Source organism: Nicotiana tabacum, chromosome 9, assembly GCF_000715075.1.
Source record: "Nicotiana tabacum cultivar K326 chromosome 9, ASM71507v2, whole genome shotgun sequence".
Taxonomy (NCBI): domain Eukaryota; kingdom Viridiplantae; phylum Streptophyta; class Magnoliopsida; order Solanales; family Solanaceae; genus Nicotiana; species Nicotiana tabacum.
This window is the reverse complement of record NC_134088.1, coordinates 45696065-45706885: the sequence shown is the minus strand read 5'-3', so window position 1 is coordinate 45706885 and position 10821 is coordinate 45696065. Positions and strand designations below refer to the sequence as shown.

Sequence of the window (10821 nt, the reverse complement as noted above, 5' to 3'; positions counted from 1 at the left end):
ACCTTTGATACTTGTCTCTTTCATGTTGGCTATGTGAAACTGCTAAGTTGACACTTTATATGTGTCGAGACCTTTGAGGAAGAGTAGGAGTTTATGACCAAAGGTATTTAGGTGTGAGCTTGGTTTGTGGTTGAGGTACCCCTCCCTGACACAAGCACTGCTCGGGGTCCATGAGACCCTCGTGAACTTTGAAGTGTCAGGGGTCCATAGGGGTACTTCATCCATAAATGTGGTGACCCTAAGCCTATGTTCACTAACTTCAATTAATCCTCATAGGGTTAGCATGAATAAATTGACTTTACTGCATCCCTTAACTATTTGTTACTATTAATTGCTATGATTTTGTCTTGTTTTACCCTATATAGATATACACTAATTATTATCTTTCCCTTTTTTATGCATGTTCGATTAGGCCTACTGAGTTCATTTGGAACTCAGGTCCAAGTTCCAAAACTGGGCTGCTTTCCCTGCTTGTTGGATTCTGCCACTGCTATAGTCAATCTGGGCCTGGTTTGCTTGCCAGCCCAAATCTTAAGAGTCCAGCTTTCCTTCCTCATATTTTTAAATGATAGTTGTTATTCTTTGTTGTTTTATGTATATATCTTGGAATATTAACCTTATTATTGGATATTCTTTGATATTTTGATTGTTTAAGAAAATTAGGCATATTAGGACTTATAGGTAAAAAGGGTAAATTAGATTACTAGGTTCATCTGCTTCAATAACCTTAACATTTTGAACATTAATAGTTTGAGACTAACCATTTAACAAACAAACAACATCTATTTATACTTACAGCTAATGAATTTCAGTGATTTTAAGGTTTTTGGCATATTTAAAAAAATAAAAATAAATCCTCCTTGAAAAATCTTCAAATGGATCATGAGTAATATAAGAGTTGTTTCAAGATAAAAGCAATCATATATAGTCGAACCTACAAGGAATAACATAAATAAGTTTAAAAACATAAGGCATTTCACTAGGGTAGTTTTTCATAAAACAAACAGGGTATATTCCTTTTCAATCAAAAGAATATTTTTGGAGTAATCTTTTATTCTAAGAGTTATAAAGATCCATAAATAAGCATCACTTTTCTAAAGAAGATACACAACATTTTCTTAAAATTAGCTTTCAAGCAAAACTTAAAACAACTTTATAAAATCTCACTTAACAATTTCAAAAAGTTAATCAACCAGAATATTGACATTTCATTCCACGAACCTAGCCTAAGTTTAAGGAGCTACCTCAGGTAGATTTTAATAGATGCCTAAAATCTCACCGGTTAGTAGACCATTAGGATAACTACAACCCTTAACCAAATCTCACCGGTTAGCAGACTATTAGGATAATAATTTTCACTGACTTATAGGTACCATATTATACCTTAAATATTAGGTGGCAACTCTTTTATTCATCTTAAGAAGAACCACTAGTTGTATTTTGTTATAACCTGTACAAAATAGAGTGATTTGTTTAGTTTCTAAGGCTTCAAACCGTTCATCATTTGGACACTCCTACAAGAAGTTATGACCAAATTACCAAAGGCTGTATCTGTGATCAATTTCGCGACCGCAAAACGGTTCTGCGGACCGCATACGCATCGCAAAGTGGAGCAGAGATGGGCAGATTTTTTAAAAAAATATTATGTTGTCACATAATTGATTATGCTATAGCATAATTGATTATGCTGCAATTCTGCTGCCCACAAAACGATTATGCTATAGCATAACTGCACCACATAATTGACTACGGGGGTCATTTTTGGAAATTTTTTTATCCGATCCAATTTTGATATAAGGCCTTAGGGGGTCATTTTAGAAGGTAAAATGTGATTTTGTAGAGAGAGGAGAGAGAAAGAGAAGACCTAGCTGTTTTGTTCATCAATTCTTGCTCAAGGCTTGAAGATTTTACAAGATCTTAATCTAATAGGTAAGATTCTACTCCCTAGCCCTAAATTTCGGATTTTGATTAAAAGTAGGTCATGAGAAGTATGATTCTTGGGTGTGAGAGTATTATGTGTATATATATGTACCAATAAATTTTGATGGGAGATTGTTGAGCTTAAATAAGTAAAGATTGAGTTGTGGAATGAAGAAAATCTTGTAGAAAAACCTTGTAGTTAAATTTGCACACCTAATGTTTGATAAAATGCTCAAATGAGCTGAGATCATGAATATCTTCCTAATATTGGTTCAATTCTGTTATGTCTCAAAATAGATTGGGATTGCTAGAATATTTGGAACATTGTAGTATATTAAGGAAATCTCAAAGCGAGGTATGTTGGCTAAACTTCTTTCATAGAATTGAATTCCATGATGTTCTTGTAAGTCCCAAGTTATTCTTTATAAATCAATTATTCCAAATAAGCTTTGTGTTGAAAGGTATGTATTCAAAATGTATTTCGGATGCTCTTATCATATGATGTTATCCTTCGGGAATGTGTTCAAAGCATGAGTTGGGTATAAAAATATTATGACTCCAAGTAGTGTTTCAAGTGAAGGCTATTATGCCAAATTGTGTAAAAAGTCTCAATGTACATAAGACTCTTATTTGATCATAGGTGTACTAAAAGTCGTGATTTGAGATTCTTTGTTGTCGATAATCTATAAAGATACTTGAAAGTGAAAGTAGTGAGTTGGAGATATAAAGTGTAGACACCGTGCCAATAATGAAAGTTATGATTGTGGCCAATAAAGCCAATGAAATGAAATGATGTGTGAAATATGATGATGAGTATTGAAAGTAATGAAATGAAAGTATGGAATATAAGATACGGCCACCGTGCCATGAATGAAGAATAACATGTATGGCAAAAAGGGAGCTAATAAAATAATGATGTTGTAAGTAATTAAAAGTATTAATGAAGTGATAGTATGAACATGAAATGTGGTTGTTCGCCTAAATAAGAATGATGAGGTGTTGTATGTCCCAATTGTTTCAACTATAGTTGTATGCTTCTGAAATAATGTATGTAAATGACTTTGATGTTAAGTCCTCAAGAATCATGAACATAGCTAATGACCTCAAGATGTCAAGTGAGTGAATAATGAGATGGAAGGGAGATGTCCTATGCTAAATGATGATGAACCTTAAGAAAAGAAATTAGGCTTATGTGCCATTGAAATTGACTTATTGATTCACCATGCATGTGCTAATGTAATGTGCTATGTTTCTCCATGATGGGCATGAACATGAAGTGTTCCAATGATCCGGGAACTTACGACCTTAATGAAATGTTAATCATGTCTCTTTGAGTTTATACATGGTTATATGCATAATGATGTGTTATGAACCCTATGGACGGTCTATAAAACGCATAGGTATATCATGTTATGAAATCCTATGGAAGGTCTATGAAACACATAGGTATATTTTGTTATGAAATCCTGTGGACGGTCTATGAAACGCATAGGTGTATTGTGTTAGGAAATCATGTGGACGGCCTATGAAACGCATAGGTATATTGTGTTATGAAATCCTGTGGACGGTCTATGAAATGCATAGGTATATTTTGTTATGAAATCCTGTGGACGGTCTATGAAACGCATAGGTATATTGTGTTATGAAATCTTGTGGACGGCCTATGAAACTCATAGGTATATTGTGTTATGAAATTATGTGGACGGTATATGAAACGCATAGGTATATTGTGTTATGAAATCCTATGAACGGTCTATGAAACGCACAGGTGTATTGTGTAAGTAAACACTGTGAACGGTCTATGAAATGCACAAGTGTATTGTGTAAGTAAAAGCTATGAATGGTCTATGAAACGCACAGTGTATTGTGTAAGTAAACATTGTGAACGGTCTATGAAATGCACAGGTGTATCGTATGGTATATGTGAATCCTATGAACGGTCTATGAAACACATAAGTGTATAATATGATATGTGAATACTAGGGACGGTCAAGTAAGACGCATTGTCAACGCAGACATTATGAGCCATTTTCATTGGCCTTGTTTGTACATGTTGTTTCAATTACTTAATATTATGTGTTCCACATATAGATCATATGGCTCGGTTGACCCTAAAAGAAGTTTAGAATAATACAAGTATAATAAGGCTTGATATTTCAACCTACACGATGTTTTGTAGTCTTTTAATGTACTTTAATGAAAGAAATATGAAATGCTATGATTGATATAAAAACAAAGGGTTTGATGTCTCGAATAAGACAGCCTAGCCGATCAGGTCGTGATCGGACTCCGTGATGATAGGACGGTGGTATTGGTATTGTGAATAATGGTATTGTGAACAATGGTATATTGGTGCTAAGAATCACTAATCTGAAATTATGGGAATTTACGTGACACTTGATGTTTTGGTATTGATCGAGACTTTCATTGATTTTGTGATTATTCCTCCTTGTAATATTAATTGTTCTATTGAGAGGGTGTTTAATTATACATACTAGTACTATTCGACGCTACTAACGTCCCTTTTGCCCGGGGCACTGCATCTTTTAATGGATGCATGTATACTTCTACAGGATGATATGGATCTTTGGTAGGGATCTTCTGTGCATCCGATTATGGTGAGCCCGCTACAATTCCCGTGGGCATTCGAGTCTAGTTGGTATTATGTACTTAGGTATCTATTATCATAGAAGCTCCATGTGCACTGTGGGTCATGTACTTAAGTTTTGAGTTTCGTCATGTATTTATGTTCACAGATATTTATGAAGTTATGTACCCATCACAAGAAAAAAAGAAAAGAAAAAAAATATTTATGGGCCATTGAGCCAAATGTATTAAATATGAAAGTCATGATCTAATTATGTTTTGATAAATCATGCATGAGTTATGATGAGAGGTTGATGTACCTTAGGCTTGCTCGACTGGGTTCACTCGGTTGAGTGCCGGTCGCGCTCCTCGAGTTCGGGGTGTGACAGAAAAGCCCTCAAAAAATCGCTTCCGACCAAGCTCCACACTTATAAAAAATTAAAAAAATGACCAAACCCCCGATATAAGTATTCTGTCCAGAAAAATCACATATGAGGTCCACAGTGCCGCATCTACGATACCGCATCTGCAAAAAATCCATCGCAGATGCAGAACCCACTTACTCTCCAACAAGCCACTTCTGCGGACACCAAGCCATATCTGCAAGTTCCAAATGACATAATGGACCCACCTCAACTCTCGAAACCAAAATTTGAACCCGGTATCAACAAAGTCAACCCTCGGTCAAACCTATCAACCTTCAAAACCTTGAACTTTCCATCTTTCCCTAGTTCAAGCCAAAATGACCTAAGAACCTCCAAATCTAAATACGGGCATACGCCTAAGTCGAAAATCACAATACAAGGTTTTTGAAACCATCAAAACTCCATTTTAGGGTCGTCTATGTTACATCCCATATTTTCGTACGTAAAAGTATGTCTCAAGTCATTGATATATGCTTGGAAATAAGATCCTCTTTGAAAGTATATAAAATAAGTTAATCGTGTTACCTTGGAGGTTACAAATATTTAATATCATGAACTGCAAGTACCAAGAGGGTTAGAAGGTTTAGAATCTAAACGAATTGAGAAAAATATGTTTCGTCAAAAGTCGGCAAGTTGGGAATGTTATAACCCGTACTTTGGGGTGATACTAGGGTTATTAACATTATAGGAAGGTGATTTTATGAGGTATTTTATTCGTATGATATTCATATGTTGAGTTTTGAAGTCAAGCGAGTTGTGAAACAAAAGTCGACGAAAGGTCATCACAGGATATGTTCATAAATACGCTGAAAATTAGGTCAAATGTAGCTGAGCTTTTATATCAATTTAATAGGAATTACTAGGTGATGTATACATGACATTGAATATCTATGAGTCTGATTTTCAACAAATTAAACCATTTGTCAATACGACATCGGAGTAGAGAGATATTCACGTTTTCGCGAGACTGCGCAAGCAGCTTCTTTGGGATCCACAAAGTCAGTGGAAAAGTCCAGCTCCTATTTAAGTCAATTTTAACTTGTTTTAACTCATTTTTCTCGATCAAAACAGTTCCTAAACCCTCATAGATTCTCTCCAATCAGTCTCCATAATTCTGGAGTGAAAACAAAAGACAATAACATGAATTCAACGCTAGAAATCATGTGGTACTTGCTAGATCGTAGTTCTTCATCTTGTGGTTGTTTCGGAAGATTGTTCCAAGTAAAATGACTTCGGATTTGGACAGATTCTTGTTGTTTAAGGTAGGATTAAATATCTCACATGGTTCTAGAGCAAAACCAAAGGGAAAGAACACAAAACAAGTGTTGAAAACTTGCGGAACTAGTGCAACCAAGTCCTTCCTTACTATTGATGATTTGATGGTTTATTCAAGGTGAAGTAAGTTAATGAACAAAAGGCTATTGGAAAATTTGAGGTAAGTTTCATCTTCCATAACCTAATCTTATGTTTGTACAAGTGTTGGGTTGAATTTTGTTGGAGTATTCTCAAAGAAACTAGTAACTATGAAACTTGAAATTCAGCTATGTTGTGTTGGCTAGTTTTACGTGATTTAAGACACCAAATGGCATTTTAAAGGTATGGATAGCATGGTGGGGATGTGGATAAGTGAATATAAAGATTATTGTTCTAAAACATGTTGAATTCAAACTATAAACGACCCTACAAAGTTAGGCACATAAGTTGTTCGATAAAATGATTATATGAACTTCCCTATAGAATATGAAGTCGATATTGATACCAATCCTTTATATAATATAGATTACCATCCGTAAGAGGTGCGAGGACTTGTGTAACATTTGTATCTTCATAGATAAAGTATGTTAAGGCTAATCCTTCCTTCTTTTGGTATGATTCAAGTAACAAAACGTAAACGCAATGCTATTGTATAAATGATTATACTCTCAGTAGTTAAGGATGTCTACATTATTCATTTATGTAAAATATATTTCAAAGCATGTCAAGTATGCTCTTAAGTATCTATTGAGGCATATAATACAGATGTTAATGTTCATAACGTAATGTTATATGCATCTTTATTTACCACCGAGCTACGACCAGTCGAGTAGTTATGCATTTACTACCGAGCTACGGCTGGTTGGGCAGTTACACATTTACCACCAAGATACGGCCGGTTGGGAAGTTACCACCGGTTGGGAAGTTATGTATCGTTATTTACCACCATTTGGGAAAACACGTATTTACCACTGAGCTACGACCGGTCGGGCAATTACCACTGATCAGTTGGGCAGTCACGTTACGATATGGATAATAGTCCCAAAGAAAGGAAATAAATAAATAAGTATAATTAGTATGCATATCATGGCCCTCAATGATAGTCATAGAAAGATTGAGTTCAGCCGATTCGGCCTATGCATGTTCTAGTTTTCGCCGAACAATCATGAGTTATAGAGTGGTTCACTCGGGCCAGTACAGCAACGGGTTCTAGCCATGCTCCCCAGGTTGGGGCGTGACAAAGTGGTATCAAAGCAGGTTGTGTCCTAGGGAGTCTACAAAGTCGTGTCTAGTAGAGTCTCACTTATAGGTGTGTTGCACGCCACACTTATAATTGAGAGGCTAGAGGGCATTTAGGAAATGTGACCCTTCTATCATTTCCAGATCGTGCGATTAAAGATGAGTTATAAGAAGTCGATATGAAGCTTCTGCCAGATTGTGTATGCACCAAAGGTGCAAGTATTATAGTTGAGATTTAAGGTGAGGATGTAAATTCCACATATATGGAAGGGAAGTTGTGAAAGCGACAGGAGATACGATGTGAGATTTAAAGGTTAATAAGGTAAAGGTGAAGAAGGTACGAGATACTCATGTACAGAAGGTTGTGAATAGTCTAGACTTCAGATATAGTGCTAGAAGCATCATGATTCAATATCCAGAAATGATAGTGGTGTCGTCAATAGCATATCTTCCAGCCTATGGTTTTCAGGTACCGAGAGGTCTAGTTAAGAGAGTAAAGAAGAGTTAGAGACGACGTGATATTTTTCTTGAGGTTCCAGAATAACATAAGGAAATATATGGTGCTAACAAGTTAAAGGAAGCTTGCTAGTAATATAAATAGATATGTGCAAGTCACAAGCTAAGGTATGGTAGAGCGACAAGGTTTTAGGTAGACCAAAGTAAGGCTAAGAAAAGGTAAGTGAGGAGGTGACAAAAATATGTAAGGCCTCGGGACTAAGCCCATCAAAACAAGAGAGCTGATGGTTTCTGTAATTTATAAAAAGCTCTGTATCGCTTGAATGAACTCGCAGGAGTTAAAGACTAGGAGTATTTAGAAGAGATGGAATGTTTCCATGGTGGTAGAATAAGAGTGTAAGTGTGATAAATAATAAGAGGATGATGTTTAGGAATATAGCCTTCGATTGAAGTAATGATTCAATGAGAAAGGATTTTTTGAATTACATGGGATTAGAATACCCCGCATAAGATAAATCACGTTGAGATACTATGAAATACGGTTATTTAGGTATAGTATTGTCCCTACGTGAACCAGACAAATAACTTCAGATGTTCCCGATGAGATGTGAGCCCTAGTGACAATGTATTACATAAGAAGTTTCAAGTTATCAGTGGTAGATTATAGATCAACATTAAGGTGAATCAACAACAGATAGATAAAAGTTCTAACGTATCAGATGAGATTAGGTTGTCATTCATAACATGAACAGTAATGAGGAAGTATTAAAGGACTTAGATTTATACATATAGGATAAACAGCAAGAGAGTAACCTGGAGTTGGGTAGAATACCTCGATAATAATAAACCGAAGTAAGTGTTATGGTATAGTATGATCTACCTAGATGCAGTAAAGACATAAGGATAAATAACCAACATTGTGAAACAGAATATAGAAATCGCCGTAAGTTCGACAAAGTACCAAGAGAAGAACTTTAGTATACTGGTAGATTCCCATAGGAACAACTTGTCATAGTTCTATATATGTTCATAAAGTGAGGCCTAGAGATTGGCTAAAAGCTGGAGGAAATGGGAGAGAATAGTGGCATAGGTGTGCGTACAAGGACAGAGTCGTACAGACTACATGACAAAAGGTAGCAACAGTTACAAGATTGGAAGAATTCTGATCACAAGTCATGGTGTGAGAAAGAGGCCTAAAGGTGGGAATGCCCTGGCCTTTGGATTTATTGATAGAACAGTTGCCTAGATGGAAAAGACAGTATTAAAGTATTCATAAGAGGTGTAGGTTAAGAGACTGATAAGCGCATCAGCCAACATTCGAGGACGAATTTTCCAAAGGAGGGAATGGTATTACAACCCATGTTTTCATACGTAAAAGTACGTCGTAAGTCAATTAATGTAAGATCGAAAATGAGATCCTCTTTGAAAGTATATAAAGTAAGTTAATCGTGTTACCTTGGAGGTTATAAATATTTAAGATCATGAACTGCAAGTACCAAGAGGGTTGGAAGGTTTAGAAGCTATACGATAACAACAACAATAACAAACCCAGTGCAATCCCACACGTAGGGTCTGGGGAGGGTAATGTGTATGCAGACCTTACCTCTACCTTAAGAAGGAAGAGAGATTATTTTTGATAGAGCTTCGGCTCAAGAATAGTGAAAAGGACACAATAAAGAAACAATATCAATGTAAAGGAAATAAGATAGCAGAACAAATAGCACATCATGTAATAGCAAAGAAACTAAAAATACGAAGCTATAAGAGAAGTGAGAAAACTACCGGCAATAATGCCACATCGTCTAATCAACAAGGAAATTGGAACAGGAGAATACAAGACTAATACTAATACTACTAGTACGACTAGAAGAGACTCTCGACTACCTGTCAACCCACAACCCTAATCCTCGACCGCCAAACCTCTCTATCGAGGGTCATGTCCTTGGTAAGCTGAAGTAGTATCATGTCCTGCCTAATCACCTCTCCCCAATACTTCTTAGACCTCTCTCTACCTCTCCTCTGACCTTCTATGGTCAACCTCTCGCATCTCCTCACTAGGGAATCGGTATCTCTCCTCTTCACATGCCCGAACCATCTCAGCCTAGACTCCTGTAACTTGTCTTCCACAGGGGCCACATCCACCTTGTCCCTAATAACTTCATTCCTAATTCGGTCCTTCCTGGTAAGACCACACATCCATCTCATCAACGTCATCTCTGCTACTTTCATCTTGCGGATGTGAGTTTTCTTGCCCTTATGTCTCGGTGGCACATCTCTGCTACTTTCATCTTCTGGACTCCATACAACATAGTCGGCCTAACTACAACTTTGTAGATCTTGCCTTAACGTCTCAGTGGCACATTCCTATCACACAAAACACCAGACACAAGCCTCTATTTCATCCACCCCGCTCCAACACGATGTATAACATCCTCGTCAATCTCTCTGTTTCCCTGAATAACAGACCCAAGGTATTTGAAACTATCTCTCTTGGGGATGACTTATGAATCAAGCTTCACCTCCACTTCTATTTCCTGGTCCCCACATTGAACTTGCACTCAAAGTATTCAGTTTTAGTCATACTCAACTTGAAATCTTTAGACTCCAAGGTCTGCCTCCACAGCTCCAGCCGATCGTTAACCCTGTGGTGTGTCTCATCGATTAGCACTATATCATCTGCGAATAACATACACCGTGGCACCTCCCCCTGAATGTGGTGCATTAGCACGTCCATCGCCAGGGCAAAAAATAGGCTAAGAGCTGAACCCTGATGTAACCTCATCATCATAGGAAAATAGATCGAGTCTCCCCCCATTGTCCTCACCCGAGTCTTAGCTCCATCATACATATCCTTAATTACCCTAATGTACGCTACCGGAACACCACTAACCTTTAGACATCTCCATAGAACCTCTCTTGGGATTTTATCGTAAGCATTTTC

General features: G+C 36.8%; 1 protein-coding gene across 1 annotated transcript; it reads right to left on the bottom strand.

The window, feature by feature from the left end:
- Positions 1–9767: 9767 nt before the first annotated feature.
- On the bottom strand, positions 9768–10094 carry LOC142163875 (uncharacterized). The gene has a single exon (XM_075221026.1). The coding sequence runs from the start codon at positions 10092–10094 to the stop codon at positions 9768–9770; it is 327 nt and encodes a 108-aa protein (XP_075077127.1).
- Positions 10095–10821: the final 727 nt, after the last annotated feature.

Coding starts and splice junctions, on each gene's coding strand:
- LOC142163875 (XM_075221026.1), bottom strand. CDS start 10,094: ATGACGTTGATGAGATGGATGTGTGGTCTTACCAGGAAGGACCGAATT.